General features: G+C 34.8%; 1 protein-coding gene across 3 annotated transcripts in view; it reads right to left on the minus strand.

Moving 5' to 3' along the window:
- IFT88 (intraflagellar transport 88) overlaps positions 1-23566 on the minus strand; it is an 87281-nt gene that overhangs the window by 7302 nt on the left and 56413 nt on the right. For 2 of the 3 annotated variants that reach the window (XM_069467453.1, XM_069467452.1), the window contains 6 exons: positions 23058-23208; positions 22459-22574; positions 14876-14928; positions 12616-12681; positions 7033-7139; positions 39-105 (listed from right to left, as the gene is read on the minus strand). In XM_069467453.1, the coding sequence (XP_069323554.1) occupies positions 39-105; positions 7033-7139; positions 12616-12681; positions 14876-14928; positions 22459-22574; positions 23058-23208 (560 nt within the window). Of the gene's footprint in view, positions 1-38; positions 106-7032; positions 7140-7244; positions 7369-12615; positions 12682-14875; positions 14929-22458; positions 22575-23057; positions 23209-23566 lie in introns of all 3 variants that reach the window. The other variant, XR_011233475.1, reaches the window with a different exon arrangement.

The raw sequence follows: 23566 nt of genomic DNA on the forward strand, positions 1-23566 counted from the left end.
GTGAGACCCAGCCTTGTAGGGAAACGAGAAGCACTCACCACTGCTGGCGCTGCCCTCTCTTTTGCCGCGGGAGCCTCCACTGCCGTCTCTGCCTGACTTTATGCGCTAGAGCAGTAAGAAGACAAGTTTAGAAGAATAAGCGATATTCCTTCAAAGTTCAATATAACTAAAGGTTCGTTTTTAAAATTAACATTACTATGTCACCCTTAGGACGAATTCATCATACCTGAGAGTTGTTTAGTAAGTAAAGGATTCAAAGCTTGCCCTCCAAGACTCTGGAGAATACCCAAGTGGCACTTTAATTTAAAAGTATAGTCATCTTTGCTTACACAAACAACTCAAAAACCGAACAGTATTTTCTTGACATGAAGGTTTAGGGCTTAAACAAAATACTTAATTTAAGGGAGGAGTGCATGAGGAAGGGAATCTAAAAAGGGCCATTTCCTGCACTAGCCCTAATCTATAATGGTTGCACCTGAACTATTAATATTTGAGGGTTAGGAAAAAGGCAAACTGGCTTTTGAAGTTCAACATTTAAAATAAAGGCCTAGTAAAATCTCACAAAACCCCTAACATCTGTCCAACAGTCTACTTTCTTAGATCCAAACCCACCCTCAAAGCATAAGAAATATGTCTAAGCTGTGATAGTCTTAGATTTCTTTTTACCTTTTAGGGTTCTTTTGTGTTTTGCTTAAGCGTTAGAATTTTTGCATCAACACTGAATCTGCCTTAAGTCACACTGTCAAATTTTCATATGCATAACGGTTCATTTATAGAGATAACAGGATGGTTAGTGAACAGAGATGGACAGCTTTTGATAAGCATTTATAATTGAATTAAAACTTCTCAACATAGTTGGATATTCATATTTATTTCAAAGGGCAAATTATTTTCCCCCCTCAACCCTGACAGCTTCCCAAATATTTATAAATTATCAGATGAGGTTATTGTCCTTGGTTTGCTAGGAAGAAAAAATTCCTTTTGATAAATCAAGACTCATCGTTGTAGAATGAAATACTCTCCTAAAACTTCCAAACATTACATATACTACATGCAATACTTCTCAATATTACATAAACATGCCCAAGTTTCTTCTATTAAAAAGAAATCTCCCTTAGAAACCCCATCGTTCTCCTTGACTTCATAGACAAAATCTTAAAAAGAGGTAACAAAATAAAAATTTAAATGACTATAATCTGACTCTATTTCAAGATTTTATTTTCATCTATCCAGTTTGATTATCTACAGCATATCTAAAAGATCTATAAATGTGAAAAATAATTAAACTCCTCAAGACAAATGCCCATATAACTGGACAGGTTTTCAAATCACATGTGAAAACAGATCTTACCACGGTTTGTGACCACAGGTTCACAACAGGATGATTTGGGAAGGTAAGCATTTCCATGATCACTACATTCTTTATCCCCCCACACCTGCTCCCTGCCCTCATCTAGAACTTTCTAATCCCCTGGCTCTCATCCCTCTTCTCCTCTTTATCCCTTTAAATCCCTATTATACACTTTCTGTCCTAGCCTCGAGGCCGCCACATTCCTTGCAGACAAACCAGAATTTCCAAGGCCCTTCCCCACCTCTTGTCTTTCTGCTTCACTCACCAAGAGAAACCTAAGCCTGCTTTGATTCGGGGGCTTCCCTCTTTCCTTTCTTGTTTGCCCTGCTGGGGAAAAGCCCTGTGAGCACGAAGACTGGAGCCTCAGGGTTCCACCCGCTCACTCGTGTCCTCTCCTGCCCCATGCGTGCCATCTCCCATCTCACAAACACCACCTTCTGTCCTCTTCGCTTTTGGAAATGACCCTCCCACCTGCTAAGTAAGAGGAAGCCAACATCTCCTTGGATATGCCAGCCTCTTCCCTGAGTAGACCGGTGGTCACTCCGTCTGCCCGCCTTCGTCTTCTTCCCAGCTCTTTCCTCCTCCCTCCTCCTCAAGAGACTGCCTGTGTGTCCCAGGCTGGGGCTGCTGTGTGCTCAGCAGCACACTGGCTCGTCACACTCAGGGGCAAGCTCCACAGGCTTGTCTTTCTCTTCCACCACACTCCTGCGTGCAGAGAATGTGGTGCTCTAGCCTCTCATCCAATCAAATGCCTGTTTGCAGTTAAACTCAGTGAATTCCACCATAACGAGTGTTGTGCACCAACCATGGTTAACAGCTCTAGCAATGGTTTCATGTGGAAGTTATAGAGATGGCAACTTCAAAAGTAAAACCAAAACATTTATCAAAACCTTAAGTTGATAAGGTTCTAGGTTCAAAGGAATCTCTAAGAATGCGCCTATTATGCAAGGAAAAAAACCAGAGAAATCTGAGCTGTCAAGACTCGGTTAACTGCTCATCTCTCATCCCATTTACATCATGGAAGTCTGATCAGTCATGATCTCAGCTCTCCTTTAGCAGATGCAAAGTAAAGCCCTCAAGGGACACAGCCACTGCCAGGCAATGGGACAGACTCCATGACACCCCGAGGGTATTCCAGGGCTGTGATAAGAGGTAAAGTGGCCTCGAGGGAGCCCAGAAGAACCCAAGGAAACCAGAAGGGGGTGTGTCACAAAGGCCAGAACTGCAGTCAGACAGAGGGAAAATTATTAATAAAGAGTGTCCATTATATTTATCAACATGTAGGTGATTGATCTTAGTGAGGGTAATTTTAGCTGTGCGAATGGAAGGAGTCAAGGTTTGATGGATTTGAAGAGCATCTGAGAGGTGAGAAAGTAAAGATCAAGTGTAGGTAACTTATTGTACCTCTTCCGCTGGGAGGAAAGAATGATAATGGTGGGGCAGGTGCAGAATTTGTGGGGCCAAAGCTTATACAGTTTGGGGGAGCTTTTTGGAGAAAGAGACTATAAAACTATGAAAATAAAAATTTGTTTAGAAGGGGCCAATGTAAACGAGGGCCTGAAGCTTAAGCTCCTTGACTCCCCGTGAACGCCTGGGCCATGGTGGCACCTGCTGCTCCACAGGGCATGCCAGGGAGGGAGCTCTTGCCACTAGATGACAAACTCCTGGAGGAGCCAGGGTCCTGTCTTACACTGACACTTCTGATACATGATACACTTCAGCTCAGATCTAGCACAGAAGCAGGTACATTTTAGAAGCACAGTAAATGTCTGTCAAACATAGTCATGTTGATGCTCTGATCATATGGTAATATGGTATATGAAGGTTTCAAATAGGAGAAACATTTATGCAAACTTTTGGTTTTTTTCCTTTTTTCTGAGACAGGGTCTCGCTCTTTTGCCCGGTGCAGTGGCACCATCATAGCTCACTGCAGCCTCCAGCACCTGGGCCCAAGCGATCCTCCTGCCTCAGCCTCCCAAGTAGCTGCTACTACAGGTGCATGTCACCATGCCCAGCTAACTTTAAAAAATTTTTTTGTAGAGACAGGGTCTCACTATGTTGTTCAAGCTGCCCATCTTTTCAGAGTTTTAGCACTGAATAAAACTCACAGAAATTCACACTCACTTTGGAGTGGTGTGAGGTAAGGCCTGATGGTAGATAAGAGAAGAAGCATTTGAATAATGATTGACAAAATGATTCTCATCACATTAATGCCAAAATGGGAAGGAAATAGCCATATAATGGAATATGGAACAAAAAAAAAAGACAGAAATCTCTATTTACTGACACGGAAAGCTGTCCATATTGTTTTGCTAAAGGGAACAAAAAGGCTACAAGACAATATTTTTGTAAAAATCCCATTTTTATCAAAAAAAATCTCATTTCAAAAATATACATATCAATATATGTTTGCATGTATTTGGATAAGATGCTAACAGTAATGTCTAAGTGGTAGGATGGGTGATTTTCACTTTTGTCTTTATAAATTTTTATGTGAATTAAAAAATTATTTATAAAAATAATCTGCCTGAATTTTTTAAAGATTTATTTTAATAACATTTTAAAAAGACGATATTCCTATTCTGAAAAATATATGATGCCATTCCCACTTTGGAAAAAAATGAGAGAGGTTACAGAGTAGAGAAGCAAAGTAGATACAAGTAAAATAATGAAACAAATTAAATAAATGTTGGCAGAGAGAAAATAAATATTTTTTCTCTTTATGCTTACTCTTAAATATGAACATAAGATCATACATGTCACAAACTACTCTTCTGGAACTGGAATAACAACCAAGCATGATGGAAAGAACAGTCTTCCTTTCTATAATAGTTCCAGGAAGAGAACTCGTTTCTCTCAAAAATCTGTTTATATAAAACTTCTACCTTTAACATTTTATCTTTTTTTTTTCTTTCTTTTTTTCTTTTTTTTTTTTTTTTGAGACAGAGTCTCACTCTGTTGCCCGGGCTAGAGTGAGTGCCGTGGCGTCAGCCTAGCTCACAGCAACCTCAAACTCCTGGGCTTAAGCGATCCTACTGCCTCAGCCTCCCGAGTAGCTGGGACTACAGGCATGCGCCACCATGCCCGGCTAATTTTTTGTATATATATATTTTAGTTGTCCATATAATTTCTTTCTATTTTTAGTAGAGATGGGGTCTCACTCTTGCTCAGGCTGGTCTTGAACTCCTGACCTCGAGCGATCCACCCGCCTCGGCCTCCCAGAGTGCTAGGATTACAGGCGTGAGCCACCGCGCCCAGCCTACCTTTAACATTTTAAACTAGGAGTTGGGAGCTCAGGGGGACACAGTTATCCTGACCCACATAAACCTGAATGGGTTTATCTTCCTCTCTTAAGTCTACACAAATCTTTTTCCATTTTTAAACAATTAAACAACATCCATAGCCTGATTTATTTTATGTCCACTTATTCCCCCTTAAGTCAGATCCTATATCCTAAACTGGTATTTGATCAAAGTGACCCTTTGGGGGTGCAAAGTTTAAATGCTTCTCAAACTTTGGCAACTATAAAAATCATCTAGAAAACTTGTTAACACACACACAGATTCCTGGTCCAGACACCAAAGGTTTTAATCTGGGGTGGGTTTGAGTAGGTCTGGGGTGAGCCCAAAGCTTTCAACACTAAGAAACTCTCAGGTAATCCTGAGGCCCTACTGGTCCATAGACCACACTTTCAGTAGCGCTATTCTGAGACCCTAGTCTTCACTCCAATTATCACAGGCTGATGGCAAGGAACATTTTAATGTAATTCCTGGTATGAGTTACTAACCTGTCTGGATGCAGATTAAATAAGGACTTATATCAACAGAAAAATCACTATAGTCAACCCTCCATATCTGTAGGGTTCTGCATCTACAAATTCAACCAACTGTGAATCAAAAATATTTGAAAAAAAACTAATAAAAATCACAATGCAGCAATAAAAAATAAATAAAATTATAGTATAACAGCTATTTACATAGCATTTACATTGTATTAGGTAGTATAAGTAATCTAGAGATGATTCAAGGTACATGGGAGGATGTGCATAGGTTCATGCAAATACTACTCTATTTTGTATCGGGACTTGAGCATCCTTGGATTTTTGACATGGGGGGAGTTCCTGGAACAACCAAGAATGGAGAAATTAAATTAACAGTAAACTACAAAAAAATTGTGAATCTCTCTAAGAGGGGATGTTTTGGTCTTTATCCCTCAAGTTTATTTCCCAGGAATTCCCGGGAATCAATGTTTCCTAAAGCTTTATGCTCGCTTTGGCAGCACATACACTAAAAAAATGTTTCCTAGAACTTGAGTTAAGATCCCTTATGAACTGGCTTCAAGGAAGTTCCCGGGGAGTTTTAAACTTCTTATTGTTTAAAAGGGGTCAACACTGGAAATCTAATAAATCCGATGTGCTAATGCATACATCATAAGATTGTAAGTTGCAAGAAGCGAACTGTGCATGATCCATATTTGCAATAGTTTTGTGTCCACTGTTTAGTATAACTAACTTAAACTACTGGTGCTTAAACTTGTCAAGTGTGAAGAATTTGACTTTTTACCATAATTTACATACTGAATTGAGTTCCAAAGAATATTCTTGGTTTGAAATATATACTTCTTTTTGATTATTTGTAATGAAACACATTCAATAGTGATTATGATGACAATTATGATCATATGAACTTCCATTTATACCAGTTTACATTTTGCAGTTTTCACACAAGTTACCTAATTCAATTAGTATTTTGTACATGGTATTAAATTGGTCATTACAGTAGGTTTTAACTATATATGCTAGCATGGCATTTTAATTCCAACTTGATATTTTATAGGACTTTTAAAGTAAAAATCTACCTTTTCTCATATCCTTTTACAACTACTTTTAAGAGAATAAGCAGATCACATTTTAAAAGTAAAAACAAGATAACCACATTTTGAAAGCAAATAGTGAGTTTAGGTTTTTCTATATCCAAGATAATTAAATTCTTGAAAAAGTACTTTGTCACTATATTTTCACAATGTAATAAGAAAAAAAAAAAAGAACCAATTTAATTCCTCACTCAGAATTGTTATTTCCAATATAGCAATATAAGCTTCAACAACATATTTTCTTTTTATGAAAGGCAGATAATCATATTAAATTTTTAAATAGTCTAGGCTCAAGCTTAGGAAAGATTATTCTTTTAAAGAAGTAAAAATAACATTGTTATTCTACATATTGCATGAAACATAGAAATGTACTCAAAATACTTCTATGTAAGATTGTTCATATTATTAATATTAACCATGTTCTACTATATTAGGAAATAGCTTAAAAAAAGGACCATTGTTGTAGACAAATAATTGCCTCTCATGGGCCACAGGAATCTCCAATTAAAATTAAGTCTTCAAATTAACCTGTAAGTTATTTCAAGTTGTGGAAAATTATAATTATTTGCCTATTAGTAGCTAACTAATAAAGACTATACAGAATCTATTGCACTTCCTCCTACTGGAAACCCACTTTTATCAGAATTTTATCCTAAAACTAGAATTTTAGTTATTCCTCTCATTATGCCAGAGCAGAAAAAAATTTCAACTGTGTTTTCTGACAGAAGATCCTAACATCACGCATTTGAGCTACAGAAGGCGACATTTTGAAAAGTAACAGATAGCAGTTTTTGGCCCATATGAGATACCTGTTCCCTTATTTCTTTCATCTTTTCCAACCTCTTGAGTTTTGTGGCATATTCTTGAACTTCTTTTAATCCAATATCTGTGCAGAGACGAACCAAGAAACGCAAACCTAAATTGTGAAAAATATATTTAGGAAAGAATATATGCACAGTGTTGAAAGTTCAACAAATCAGTGAACTCAGTCTTTTGGGACACAGGTAGGAATGATGCTCACAAATTAGTGTTTCTCTTCTGAAAAATAATTACACTTTGCAATCTCTAGACCTGGGTGAACTGACTTCCCTGGAAGGGGCTTTAAAGGAAATGTCTCTACGTGTCTGTTCTCACACTGCTAGATCCTAGAAGGAACATGGCACAGGACACTGCTGGGAGAGCAACATTTGTTAATGTTCTATTATAGTTTCATAAATATATATTAATACAAAGAGTTGTAAGGGAGACTAGGCTTAAAATATGTAGACAGTCTGTACATATTATAGTAACAAACGTTTTTACTATTAGTAAATTCATTTTAATAACTATTATTCACACTATATGCAAAGCACTTGGGAATGTAAAAAAAAGATGTATTTTACAGTCATTGGGCTTGCAGTGGACACCAAATATATATAAAATAATTACAACAAAGGGTGGAAATGAACACCTATGAATCACCATCCAGGTTAGGAACTAGAACATTCCAATACCCCACCTCTGCCTATGTGTTCTTTCCATCCATCCCCATACTTCCACACCTCAATTTTTCATGTTCATCATTTCCTTGCATAAAATAATAACAAAAAACCCTTTTATCACTTATACACTATCACCAAATAACATTGTTTAGTTTTGCTTGCTATTGGTTCTTATAAAAATGGTATTATTCTACATACAGTCTTTTGGAATTTGCTTTTTCATTCAAGACAGTATTGCTGTAATTAGCAAACTTTTAAAAACATGCAGTGGATGCTAAAAACCACAATAATTCTGTTTTTACATTTATGAGAACGGCCTCTGCCATTTGTGGTATAAATTACTTTAAAAATCATTTTAAAATAATTTGTTTCCCTCAATACAACAGCAAGGCAGGTCATGTAAAACATGCAAAGGTACAAAGAAAAAATAAAAGTTACCCATTAACCTTCCACCCAGAGACAAAACTAAACATTTTTATATATTTTTTTCTACATTTTTCTTTGCTGCTAAGAGAATAATCACAGGTTAAGTTCAAAGAATAGTTTCTAATGCTTGCAAAATATTTTGCAATATGCCATAATTTTATTTATTTTACTGAACATTAAAGTTGTTTCTAAATATGTGTGTGCCTCTTTATATCCTTGGGATAAATGACTTAATAGTAGAATCACTGGATTAAAACATTATGATCATTTTGAGGCTCCTGATATGTATTCAATATCTGCCCTCCAGAGACATTAGTATGTTAGTTTACACTCCCAGTAGAAGTTTGTAAGAAGTCTCACTGCTTTCTTTTCCTTAAGAGTAGAATGCTGTTCACACAATAGGGAAAATTGGTATAATTTTTTTCCCTACCAGCATCAAGATTAAATGGTATTTTTTCATATGCTTCATCACAATTACCACTTAAATTAGGCTTTATAATTATTTAGACTTAACTCCATGTTAAATTAATTTCTACTCTCTTGCTTGTTCTGACATAAAAACATTTTCCTTTTTGAGCACTAAAGTTTGATTCAATTTTCCAGTGAACTTCCGAATTAAGTTTTCAAGTCAACTTTTTGTTTCCCCAAGAAGAGGAAATAAGTATATTTTCTAAGCCCTTATATATCTAAGAATATCTTTCTGTTGTTTTTACATGCAGAAGTAAAAGAAATTCTTGAAACTCTAGAGACACTGTTTCACTGCCTTTGGCATTTAGTATTGCTGATAACTGTCCAATTTTTCTTCTTTTGCAGATAACAGTTTTTTTTTCTCTGTTCTAGAATGTTTTCTTCTATGTCTTTCATTTTTTATTTTATTGCAAGTATTGTGGTTTATTCCTTGGCAACATTTATAATTCTTAGTTGTATCTCTCTTGTCTTCTTTATCTATATAACTCTCTTCTTCAATTTTTGTTCTCTTCTCTGAATTCAGGAAGAACTTACCAGTTTTCTAATTATTAATTTGATTTTCTTCTATTTTACTGTCTTCAAGTAGATTTTAATTCTGCTATACGTTTTTAGTTTCCCTATAATCTTTTCTTATTTATCATCCTATTACAATCTTCCCCCTTTATTTTATATTTTATAATACCTTTTCATTTCAGCTTGTGACTTTCTGCCTCTAAGGCAGAGATCATCATGTGTTCTCTGAATCTTACAGAAGGGGCCAAATAGTTCTATACATTTTCTTCTGGTTCCTGTAATAATTTTTTTGAACTCTTCTATTTCTCTGGGTCATAACAGTTATTTACATTTCCTTGTGAAACAGCACTTTTTCATAATTCCATGCTGACTTTTTTCCTCTTACTTGGGCTGAAATGAGGAGAGATCTATCCAGACCTTGTATTTGCCAAGACAGAAGTGTGTGGCTTGCTTTTGGTCCTGTTCTTGGTCTAAAAGGATGTTGACAAAATGTCCTTCTCTTGCTTTACTAGGCTGACTTTTAAATATCGTCCTATAAGAGAAATGTCCCAGCACTTTTCAAAAGTTAAGCTACCCACCCTGTCCTGTTAATTCCATTCCCTCAAACTTTCTTCCATCAATATTTCTTCTCTGGCGTATTGTCAATTTCTCCCTTTCGTCTACATTATTCTCCTTAGGTAGCAGAAATGTTCACCTCTTCTCAGCCTTAAAAAATAAGTTTCCCTAGACCCTGCTACATTTTTCAGATGTCACCTCCTTTCTCCTTTCTTGAACTACAAATTCTACAAAAGTAGCCCATTTCTTCACTTTCCATTCACATTTCAAACTCATTGCAATTCTGCCTCCACTATTTCCCCGAGGACCTTCCAAAATCAATGGTTTTCTTCTAATTCTTAACTTTTATAAAGTTTTAACTTCACAAACTATCATATCTTTCTTGAAATTCTCCCTTGGTTTTTGGTATATCATTCTTCTTGTTTCCCTGATCTTCCTTCTCTGTCTCTTTATTGTTTCTTCTATTCCAACTAAACATTAGCATACTGCAGGATGCTACTCTTGGCCCTTCTACTGACCTTATAAACTTCCCTGGGATAGTTCATCCTTCTGCAAACTTCAATTAGTCTGTTTGTTGATAATTTAAAATTAATGTTTAACTCTAAGCTCTTTACTAGAGAAAGTAAAGGAACATTACTGTCTATGCATTAAGGCAGCTTTGCTAAAATAGACTGACTGGTATCTCTACCTGACATCCACAGTATCTCAAAGACAATCTACCCAAAACTGACATTATTATTTCCTCCAAATTCTCTTTCTCCTATATTTTCTCTGTCACTTTAGCCCGATCTACATAAATATCCATTATTCTTCTCTTTCTCCTACCTTTACCATTAACCATTTTGACTCTATTAAATATCTTTCAAATATAACTCTCCATTATCATCTACCAACATCATCACTGCATTTTGCCTAAATTCCTGCTGTACAGCTTAGGGAGGCGATTTGGAAATCTAGCTGTTCCTTATACAGACTTTCAGCCAACCCTCCTCTTTTCAGCACTCGTCAGCATTCCTACCACTTTCTGATACCTTCAATTCCTGAGCTTTTAAAATTTTTTTATAGAGATGGGGTCTCACTCTGTCTCCCACTGCGAACCTAAATGAAAATCTCTGTAGGCATGGCCAGAAATTTGTACTTTAAAAAAGTTTTATGAGTAATTCCCATGTAGTGTGTTTCCTGACTGGCATTTAGAAACTAGTGCTGTTAAGTTAATGAATCTACTTCTAATCAGGATTAGAGAACACCTTTCTCCTGTAATACTACCAAAGACTACAACTGAACTATCTGCTGTTGTGCTTTTATCAAAAGCCAAATGTAGAAATATATTAATGAAGGAACAGTCTGAGCCATCAAAAAATTTGGTTCAGAAGATTTGCTTTTACTGAATTGTAATGTGCTATTTTATGTTGTCACTGAAGGACAAATTTTAATTGTCTTTTCAAACATGTTATTTTGTTTGCTGTAGGAATGTTATTAAAGAAAGTATCCACTGTATCTCTGAGTGTCTCAACATGAATCAAGAGTCGGGAAAAATTTTCTTCCTTTCAAGGAATTGTTTTTTTCTTGTTTGCTTGTTTTTTTCAGAGACAGGGTCTCATTCTGTTGCACAGGCTGGAGTGCAATGGCATGACCATAGCTGACTGTAGCTTTGAACTCCTTGTCACAAGTGATCCTTCCACCTCAGCCTCCCAGGTAGCTGGGACAACAGGCACAAGCCACCCCACCTGGCTAATTTTTAAATTTTGTGTGTGGTGGGGTTGCACTATATTGTCCAGGCTGGTCTAGAACTCCTGTTCTCAAGAGATCCTCCCGCCTGGGCCTCCCAAAGCGCTGGGATTACAGGTGTAAGCCATTGCGCCTGGCTGGAAATGATTTTTATTTCCTCATAAAATAGTAAAAATTATTCAACTGATTGTAACTTTTCACTTTGTTTCTGTCTTTTGTTCTTTTTTTTTTTTTTTGAGACAGAGTCTCATTCACTGTGTTGCCCTGGCTAGAGTATACTGGTGTCATCATAGCTCACTGCAACTTCAAACTCCTAGGCTCAAGCGATGCTCCTGCCTCAGCCTCCTGAGTAGCTGGGACTACAGGCGTGCGCCACCACACCTGGCTAATTTTTTCTATTTTTCTGTAGAGACAGGGTCTTGCTCGTGCTCAGGCTGATCTTGAACTCTCGACCTTAAGCTATCTCTTGCTTCAGCCTCCCAGAGTGCTAGGATTATAGGCGTGAGCTACCATGCCTAGCCCTCACTTTCCTTTGGCTGCAAGGCTATTCAGGGCCAAATTTACAGTTTAGTAGATATGTGGCACATAATGTAGTTATTTTATATTTCTCTTGATCCTGATTTTGTTGTTATTGTTGTAATACCTGACATTATTACTGTAATCTGCATCAAATCCATTGTGCAACAAGTTAGGAAATTAATGAACATTTTCTACATAGCTGACTTTACAAATGACAAATAATTAACATATTAATATAACATTTTAAAATTAAAGTAACATTAGATATAATTTGCTATCAGTATCAGCAAGATTATTACGTTCTATTTTCATAAACTCTCAGGGTATTTTCTCAACTTCAAAAAGGTGTATACAAAAATGGACAGTTAAAAATGCCTTTCCTATAAAATAGCATAGTTTATGAACTTTGAAAAATTAATATGTTGAAATTTATTCTTAAAATTTCATAACATTTTGAAATATAGATTTGTTTACTATTGAAGAGAATTTAGTGGTACATTTAAATCCATCAACAATTAGTCCTATAGAAATGGACACTTACTGGTCACTTAAACATATATACCACAAATTACAGGTTGGCATTTATGTATGCAATTACAGTAGCAAATATAATTATATATTAGAACATAAAATGTGAGAAACCTATAACTTGAGAGTTATAAAATATAATGTTATAAAGTTATAAAATATAATGTCACTTACATTCAACGTTTTCTGGAAATTTTCTATGAATATCTTTATAAGTATCTAATGCTTTCTGGTAGTTACCTATAAGTTAAAAAGAGAAAAATATAAAACATTAGCAAACTATGGGAACTAATACGATTAAGAAAAATATTAATTTTAATTCAATATACTGGTACACTTAAGAGTTTAGTAGAAAGTTTTCATGTTTGCCACAAGCATATATATACCATTCTCAATATGATTTCTGGAAGAAAAATAAGATAAAAATAAATTTGAAAAAAAGATTAGAGCAGAAGTAAATGGGTGATGACTGAAACTTAGTTTCACTTTTTTTTTCTTTCTTTCTTTCTTTTTTTTTTAAAGAGATGGAGTCTCGCTATGTTGCCCAGGTTGGAGTGCAGTGGCTATTCACAGGTGTGATTGTAGCACACCACAGCCTCAAACTCCTGGGCAATCCTCTTGCCTCAGCCTCCTGAGTAGCTGGGACAGCAGACGTGAACCGCTGTTCTTGGCTCATGTCTTAAAATAAATATTTTAGTGGCAAAAATTAAGAACTATTCAATTTCATAAAAAAGATTATTCCAGATGAACAACTGACAAATGTAAAATAATTTAAGTGATATGCTAGTAGTAATGTCAATGTCATCCATTTGGAAAATATGAAATATTTGCTTTCTTAACAGTTTTTTTGAACATTAAAAGTTTATAGGAAGCAATTTGTTTTGTATTAATAACAAAATAATTTAGCTTCATGTAGTGCCAAAGAATAGAAAAAAATGAGTTTGGGTTAAAGATCTTTGCTAAAATCTCAGCAAAGAAGTTGTTATATCTCTGGGCCTCACTGTACAAGAGGGATGGCTATTCTAATTCTTCAAAGAGTTGTTGTGAGACCTAAACGAAATAGAGACAGGAAGCACCAGCCACCCAGCAGGTTCTCAATGCTAGCTGTTGCTTCTAATCCGCATTTCTGTAACTCAAGCAGGCTGTCTTTAAACCATGCAGAATAACTCATATATATGTATACTTCACATATACAGAAATGAACATGGGGAATTAAGAACTCACGTTGATATAAATAAAATGTATATGGTATAGTCATGTTGAATATCCAACAGGAATTATTGTAATGGTAAAGATCACCCCTAAAATGATTTGAGGACTACACTGAGTATGTATTCAAACACTTCTGATGCCATTCTGAAGATGCTCACAGAGATAAAGAAAGAAACCTCCCACAAGACTGGGTGAGAACACACTGTCAGCACTTTCAAAATTTGTGCTTCCCTTAGAATTTCTTTTCCTGGGTCATTTTTATGTTCTACAAGACAGATTATAAATTTTTTAACATCTATCTCCTAGCTTAATCTCTGATATTATAAGCATATCGTTCACTTCACAGTTACTCTAAAACTAACAGCATCTCTGTCCTCCAGGACATGTGCCATCAGTACAGAATGTAATAAAAACAGTAACAAAAACCACAAACCAAAGTATCTAGTGATCTTCGATACAAAAAACATAAAGTCCCAATTGTCCTAGTCTGAGCTTTTCTTAGGCTTTTCAGGTATGAGATAGTTTCATCAATTTGGCTCAGCATGTAAGACATTTATAATCAAGTGAGTACAAAATGGAAAAATAAATTAATGTATACAGAAGGCCTATTTTTTCCTGTGGCAAACTTGCATAAATGATTACATGTTAACTTTGGAAAATAATGAATCTGTTTTTAAGAGAGGTACGGGAATACGTTAATTAATACCCAATTCGTAAGCATAACTATTATGGTATAGTAATTACATTTTTCATATAATGTTTCAAATATTTATAGTTATCAAAAGTTAATGTTTTAATAAATAGGCAACGGGAACACATTTATATGCATAATTACCTAAAAGAAGCAAAGAGGCAAAATATCTTTTTTTTTTTTTTTTGAGACAGTGTTGCTTTGTTGCCCTGGCTAGAGTGAGTGCTGTGGCGTCAGCCTAGCTCACAGCAACCTCACACTCCTGGGCTTAAGCGATCTTACTGCCTCAGCCTCCCACTAAAGGCATGCGCCACCATGCCCGGCTAATTTTTTCTACGTATATTTTAGTTGGCCAGATAATTTCTTTCTATTTTTAGTAGAGATGGGGTCTCACTCTTGCTCAGGCTGGTCTCGAACTCCTGACCTCAAGCGACCCACCAGCCTCGGCCTCCCAGAGTGCTAGGATTACAGGCATGAGCCACCACGCCTGGCCCAAAATATCTTAAAAATGAATAAAATTAAAGCACTTACCACTTCTTCTAAAACAACTAGCTACCATCAGCTGCCATTTCACTTGTGTAGGCCTATAAAAGAAATTAATCAGATGAAATTAGAAATGAAACAAAAACAATCTGTGATGTTCAAACAGTTTTATAAAGCTGTATATCTATACTATTTTTTAATTATTTTTTGACCTTCTGTTAGACCATTTTTATTACTGAAAATAGCAGATACATAATTTCCTTCACTATTACTTGTTATATTTACATTTAAATTTAAGAGTCCTTCAAAGTTCATCTAGTTCATACATTTAGTTAGATATTCTTATGAGAACCACTAACCTGCTTGGTTAAAAACCGCTACATTCTATTTCAAACATGATCATTACTTTTGCCATAATCTTTAATCATAATACTTCAGCTTGCAAATTTAGTGCCCGAGCAGCAACTTTTGATCTTGTATTTGAACAATCGGGCTTCAACCAAAGAGAAAGTAAAAAAATTCTTTTTTCCCCTTAAAAAGAAATCAAATTCTTTTCTAAAATAAATAACCATAATCAGAACTTCTAAAGACTTCCGTTAAAAATATCTAAGAACAGCAAGATTTGAAGTAAGGAAGGCCTAAGGAACAATTTAATACTTTTCTCATTTTTTTGAATCTCCCTTCTAAGTAGAAGCCTGATGGCTTCAAAGACAGCCTGAGTTTCTACTCAACTTTATGGAAAATTTAGCTTTGGAATCAGACAGATTTGGCTTTAAATCACAGCCCTGCTATTTGGGCAAGTTACTTAACTTCAAATCCATTGCCTACACGGCCACCCACTGTGATCTAAATAAAATACGTATCTAACCACATTACTTCCCTCCTTAACATCTGTCACCTCTCCTCCACCTACATGCTACATCCAATATTCTAACCCAGTTTATCTACTTTCTAGTGCTTTTCTACCTCTCCAACTCATCTTCCACCATGCCTTGCTTAACATGTCATGTTATGGCAAACCCAAACAGGAACAGGGATGTCCCTGTATTCACAACACCTGCCAGACTCCTGATTTTGGCATACACCAGCGCCTCTGCTTGGAGGCTCATTCCAATCTCTTTACACTCTTCTATGCCAGGCTGCATTAGACTGTTAGAATCTCTCAGCACTGCACTTACCATATGCTGTTATTACTTAGTTATGTTTCTGAATACCAACATTACCCTCCTTCCTCTATAAAGATAACTACTATTCTGACTTTTACCACTGTCAATCTAGCCTGTTTTTGAACTTTAATGAATGAAATCATACAGGTATCCTTTTTATCAACAGTTGAATTATTGAGATGTCATTCACATGCCATACAATTCACCCACTTAAAGTATACAATGGTTTTTAGTATAATTTTTTAAAATTATAAAATATATATAATATAACATTTGTCATTTTAACCATTTTTAAGTATACAATTCAGTGGCATTAATTACATTCACAATGTTGTGCAACCATCACCACCATGTATTCCCCAAACATTTTTATGACACCAATCAGAAACCCTGCAACCATTAAACAATAACTCTTTATTCCTCTCCCTCAAATTCCCAGTAACCTCTAATCTACTTTCTATCTCTATGAATTATCCATTTTAGACTCTTCATATGAATGAACTCATATGATATTTGTTTTTTTGTGTCTGGTTTCTTTCACTTAGTATAATGTTTTCAAGGTCCTTCCATAGCATGTACCAGAACTTTCTTTTTATAGAGGAATATATTCCATTGCAGGTATATACAGCAGTCCCCGCTTCTCTATGGGGGATACATTCCAAGACCCCCAATGGATGCCTGAAACCACAGATAGTACCAACCCTATCTATGTTTTTTTCCTGTACAAACATACCTATGATAAAGTTTAATTTATAAATTAGGCATGGTAAGAGATTAACAACAATAATAAAATAGGACAATTATAACAATATACTGTAATAAAAGTTATATGAACATGGTCTCTCTCTCTCAAAATATCTTACTGTACTGTACCTGTGGGTAACTGAAACCATGCACTGCAAAACAGTGAATCAGGGGAAACTACTGCACCATTTTTTGTTTATCCATTCATTGATGATGAATACTTAGGTTGTTTCCACCTTTTGGCTATTGTAAATAATGCTGCTATGAATGCTTAACTGTATGCAAGTATTGGTTTGAGTCTCACCTTTCTATTCCTTTCAGTATGTACCTAGAAGTAAAATTGCTGGACCATAATTATAAGTTTTCCATAAAACTTTTTTTTTTTTTTTTTTTTTGAGAAACGGTCTTGTCCTTACTCTGTTGCTTGGTCTAGAATACAGTGGCATCATCATAACTCACTGCAACCTCGAACTCCTAGGCTCAAGGGATCCTCCTGCCCCACCCTCCTGAGTATCTGGAACTACAGGTGTGCATCACCATGCCCAGCTAATTTTTCTCTTTTTTTGTAGAAAAGGGTTCTCACTCTTGCTTAGGCTGGCCTCGAACTCCTGGCCTCAGGCAATCCTCCTGCCTCGGCCAGGTGCTAGAATTACAAAGTGCTAGAATTACAGGTGTGAACCACTGAGCCCAGCCCCATAAAACACCATTTTACATTCCTGCCAGCAATGCACAAAGGTTCCAATTTCTCCATGTCCTCATCAACAACTTGTCATTTTCCTTTTTTTTTTTAAACAGCTATCCTAAAAGGTGTGAAGTAGTATCTCATTGTGGTTTTGATTTGCATTTACCAAATGACTAAAGATGGTGAGCATCTTTTCATGTGTTTACTGGCCATTTGTATACCTTCTTTGGAGAAATGTCTATTCAAATTCTTTTCCACAATAAATAACCATAATCAGGACTTCTAAAGACGTCTGTTAAAAATATCTAAGAATAGCAAGATTTGAAGAAAGGAAAGCCTAGGGAACAATTTAATACTTTTCTGGGTTTTTTTTTTTTTTTTTTGGATCTCCTTTCTAAGTAGAAGCCTGATGGCTTCAAAGACAGCCTCAATTCCTAATCAATTTGAATTGGGTTGGGGTTTTTCTGTTGTTGAGGAGTTGTAGAATTTCTTTATATACTTTAGATATTAACCCATTATTAAATGTATGATTTGTAAATATTTTTCTCACTCTGTGGGTTGTCTTTTCACTCTGTTGATTGTTACCTTTGCTAAGCAGAAGTTTTTAAGTTTGACGAAGTATAATTTATCTATTTATTTCTTGTGCTTTTGGTGTCATATTCAAGGAATCATTGTAAAATCCAATGTCATCAAGATTTTCCCCTATGTTTTCCTAATATAGGTCTTATATTTAGGTCTTTAATCCATTTTGAGTTAATTTTTTGCATAAGGTATGGATAAGGGTCCAACTTCATTCTTTTGCATGTGGGTATCTTGTTTTACAAGCACTTTTTATTGAAAAAACTGTCCTTTCTCCATGGATGGTCTTGGCACCTTTGTTGAAAAATCAAGTTACCATATATGTGAAGGTTAACTTCTGTGTTCTACATTCTATTCTGTTGGTCTATATATCTATCCTTCTGCCCATAGTACCATACTATTTTGATTCTGTAGCATTGAAGCAAATTTTGAAATCAGGAAGTGTGGGTCCTCCAGCTTTATTCTTTTTCACATTGTTTTGGCTACTCAGGGACCCTTGAGATTCCATGTGACTATCAGGGTGGGTTTCTCTATTTTGCCAAAAAAAAAAAACCATTGGGATGTTGATAAGGGTTGAACTGAATCTATAGATCACTTTGAGTAGTACTGTCATTTTAACAATATTAAAATGTTGTTTTAACCCATGCACATGGGTGTCTCTCCATTTACATCTTCTATAATTTCTTTCAACAATGTTTTGTCCTTTTCAGTATTTAAGTCTTTGTCTACATAGTTAAACTAATGCCTAATTAGCTGTGGGTTTTCCATATAAGACTTTATCATGTCAAGGAAGTTCTTTCTATTCCTAATTTATTGTTTTTTTAAATCATGAAAGAGTGTTGAATTTTGTCAAAAGCCTTTTTTTTTTTGCATTAAGATGATCATTTGGGTTTTTTTCTTCATTCAGTTAGTATTGTAATACATTGATTGATCTTCATATATTGAACTGTGTTTGCATTCTGGGAATAAATCCCACTGGGAATGATGTGTAATCCTTTTAATATGTGGCAGAATTTGGTTTGCTAGTATTTTGTTGAATATTTTTACACCTATATTCATAAAGGATATTGGTCTGTAGTTTTCTTTTTCTGTAATATCTTTGTTTGCCTTTGCTATAGGGATAATGCTGTCCTCATTGAATGAGTTAGGAAGTATTACCTTCTCTTTGATTGTTTAAAAGAGTTTGACAAGGATTGGTATGAATTCTTCTTGAAATGTTTGATAGAATTCACCAGTGAGAAAGCATGTGGTAGGGCTTTTCTTTGGTGGAATATTTTTGATTACTGACTCGATCTCCTTCCTGGTTATATATAGGTCTATTCAAATTTTTATGTTTCTTCTTGAATCTGTTTCGGTTGATTGTGTTTCTAGAAATTTGTCCATTTTATCTAGGTTATCTAATTTTTTGGTGCAAAACTGTTCATAATGGTACTTGTAATCCCAGTTACTTGGGAGGCTGAGGCAGGAGGATTGCTTGAGACAAGGAGTTTGAAGCCAGCCTGGGCAATATAGAGAAACTGTGTCTAAAAAACAAACACAAAAAACCCTGTCCATAAGGTTTTCTTACAATTCTTTTCATTTTTGTAAAATTGGTAGTAATGCCCCATTTGAATCTCTAATTTTAGTAAGAGTCTTGACACTTCTCTCTCTTTTACTTAGTCCATCTAACTAAAGATTTGTCAATTTTGTTATCTTTTCAAAGAATCAACTTTCGGTTTTGTTGATTTTTTTTCTATTGCCTTTCTATTCTCTATTTTATTTATCTCTACTCTAACTTTTATTATTTCCTTCTTTCTGCTGGTTTTGGGTTTAATTTGCTCTTCTTTTTCTAATTCCTTAGGTTATTGATTTGAGCTCTTTCTTCTTTTAAAATATATTTACAGCTATAAAATTCACTCTAAGGACTGTTTTTGCTGCATCTCGTAAGTTTTGGTACATTGTAGATCCATGTCTTTCCTCAAATTTGGGAAGTTTGGCCATTATTTCTTCAAATAGTCTCTCTCTTCCTTTTTCTGTCTCTTCCCCTTTTGGAATTCCCATAATGCATATATTGGTCTGATTGATGGTGACTTATAATAATAATCATGATAAATATTGAAGAATATTCTCTAATGCTGCACAATAATGGAATTACACTAAATGCACCAGTTAGGACTAGGATTTCTTAAAGTCTTATGACAAGATTTATTAATACACAGAAAATACAATAATACCATAGGCTTAAACCAATTACCAAAAATATCAGATTACTAAGAACCATAAAAATCTAAGAGATACAGCAAGGTGAGGAGTTTCTATAGTAAAGAAATATCATGAAAGGAAATTTAACTTAATTCAACCATAGGCCACACTGAATATGTAAAGAATATTTAAAGAACTATGTGACCCCAAAACTAACATTCCCACCCTCAAAGAGCTTATATTTTTATATTAGAGGTAAAACTTACATAACAAATAAAGACTTAGCATATATTAATAAAAAAGAGAAAAAGTAAAAATTAAGATATATGGTACAGAAACCACTCAAAAGAGGAGTGGTAATGTAATTAATGTCTATTGAATATCCCTGCAACTGAGATAGAAGGTAAAAACAGATGCAAGTGAAAGTAAATTTATAGGAAAGTAGGGAGAAAGAAATGTTAGGAGAGTTTCTACAAAAGGTTTCTATTTTCTAGGAAGTTGAAGCATAAAATAGGGAGAAGAACTGAGGAGATTTCAGAGGGAAATAGGAGAGGGAGAAACACTTAAGACTGATGAGCTGTGTTCACCTACCACAGATTCGTGTGGCATCAATTTGCCTGGTCACATAATTTATCTCTGATAGTGCTTCACAGACTGTGTATAAAAATGGAATGAATGGCTGGATTAACCCAAGAACTGAATTTTTTTGGAATAAATTAGGTAGCAAAGCAAGAGAGAAAAAGGAACTGAGGATGTCAGCAAGAAAGGAAATAGAAGTGATCAATTAAGTAGTTGAGTAGGAACAGAATTAAAGCCAGAAGGAGGCTGAGACTACAAGAGAAGAGGAGGGTCAAGAGGTTGGAGATCTCAATATCACCAGAGAAAAACGTACTAGAAATTAGGGAGTATGAAAGTTGGAAAGAGTGGAGGTTATGTTCTGACAGCTTGATATCATAATGTAAAATTTTATTAGTGTAAATGTGCTAGTGATAATCAGAATCAGGCAGATCCAGGTGACTGAACTGCAGAGAGGGTAAAGATTAATGTAGTTATCAAGGTCAAAACTTATGCATCTAGAATACTGGTGGGATGGAGAGAAAGAATATAATGTAAACTAGGTAAGGGGATGACTGTTATATCAACATATGGCATCCACAAATAGAAGTCAAGGATGGAACAGTGGTGGACTGAGCCTCAAAGAAGGCTCATGAAGCTTACATGAGCTAATTAATGGCTAAGTTTAGGAGAGTATTAAGTGTAATAAAAAAGCTTAAGATATATTACCTAAGTAGCTTTAATCTTAAAGATGTAATTAAACTAAAACTATCCTCCTATCCTTGGTAATCTTTTTTTTTTTTGAGACAGGGTCTCACTCTGTCACCTGGGCCAGAGTGCAGTGGCATCATCATAGCTCACTGCAATCTCAAACTCCTGGTCTCAAGTGATCCTCCTGCCCCAACCTCCCAAGTAGCTGGGACTACAGATGCATGCTACCTTAGCTAGCTATTTTTCTATTTTTTTTTTTTATAGAGATGGATCTCCCTCTTGCTTAGATGGGCCTCAAACTCTTGGTCTCAAGCAATCCTCCCAAAGTGCTAGGATTATAGGCATGAGCCACCAAACCTGGCTGCTAATTATTAAAAGTTTTATAATTCTCAAAACATTTATGTGAAGCACATGTCATAAAAATTAATTGCCTAATACAAATCCCACACAGAGATCATTTAAATATGTATTCCTTTATCATTCAAATGATTCTAAGTTATATTTCATCTTAAAATTCAATATAGCCAAATACGAAGCAGAACATGATATATTCCAATTATTTTTTAATCAGACATGTACGAAAGAGTCTGATAAGTGCTTAAAGACACTTAAAACAGGTTAATTTTTAATACATAATATATTAACTGTAAATTAAAATGAACACAACTTTTTTCTACTAGGACTCTTCCAGAAATAAAACTTTGTTCTAGGACTGAGATAGTCATTTTCTGATTGATAAAGAAATAATAATTGTTTTCTGAGATGTGAATAAGAAAAATACATAAAGAAAAGTACCTTTAAAAAGGTATTTTTAAAATTCTATGCAAAGGCAAACATATTTATCACAACAAATGCCAAGTAAAGTGGAACAAAATGTAAGAAAATGAAAATAATTCATAAATGTTCATTAATATCTGTTCTTGAATTTACTAGGTCTACCAGATACTAATTCTAGGGATAAAAAAAATTCTCAACACAACACATTAACTGAACATAAAATCCTAGTTACTTACTGTAGAAGAGAAGCTCTTTCAAAGTACTGAATGGCTTTTTCACAAAACTGGGTGTCAATGTAATAGGCTCCAAGCCACTCAATGACTTCAATATTAGAAGGGAAATACCTATATGACTGAGAAAAATAGGGAATAGGACAACACAACTTTAATGGCAACATACAATTTACTTCTTGAATACTTTACCTATTGAACAGATTAATTAATCCAATGTAAAATTTCTTAATGAAAAAGTATGAGCTGATATAAGTACTTTATAAGTTTTGAAACTATACAAGATTTAGAAAGCCTATGCTTTGACACACTTTTCAATTATCTATAAATATCTTTTTAATATATTTACATATATTACATCTATATCAAATTAAATATTTAAAAGAATCAAAAAGGGATGCAAATCATGAAGAGAAAAAGGAATTTATACCTTTTTGTTTTTTATTAAAATTAATCAAAAACTTCATATTCTAAGAATGCTTCATTTTAAATAAATCATTATTCATTTAAAAACTAATAAAGATTTTCTAAATTTTTAAAGACCTGCTATCATTTTATAATAATTCATAAAATATTAAAACATAGAAGTAAGAAAACACACCTACCTCACAGTAATATTGAAATGCTTGGGATTTATCTCCTTCACTATCATATAATTCTCCTAGTTTAGATAAAGCTCTAGAATCAGTTGGAACAACACTGATCAGTTGCATTAGCCATTCAATAGCTTGATTGGGATCTTCCATTAATTCATATCTTTGGCAATGTCAGTTAAGGATAACATAATTTTTCTAAATTAATTAATCAATAAGCAAACCTAAAAACAACATTACAATAAGAATATTTCTTAGTCTACAGGAAATGTGCTATTTTATACTGGTTGCTCTGGCTTTCTTCAGGGGGGAGATGGGAAATGGATCAGTACTGTCTTGCTACCTATATAAACCTTGCTTTTCCTTTTGCTTCATTATTATCCACTAAGATCAACTCCCAAATATCTAGTAGAATCATTCAAAGTATTGTCCAAAACTTGTCCTTAATAAAAATACCTGAATGTTGTGTTCAATTATTCTCTCTCTCCTAATATACTCAGCATATTAAAGGAACAGTTTTC

Source organism: Eulemur rufifrons, chromosome 4, assembly GCF_041146395.1.
Source record: "Eulemur rufifrons isolate Redbay chromosome 4, OSU_ERuf_1, whole genome shotgun sequence".
In the NCBI taxonomy this organism is placed as follows: domain Eukaryota; kingdom Metazoa; phylum Chordata; class Mammalia; order Primates; family Lemuridae; genus Eulemur; species Eulemur rufifrons.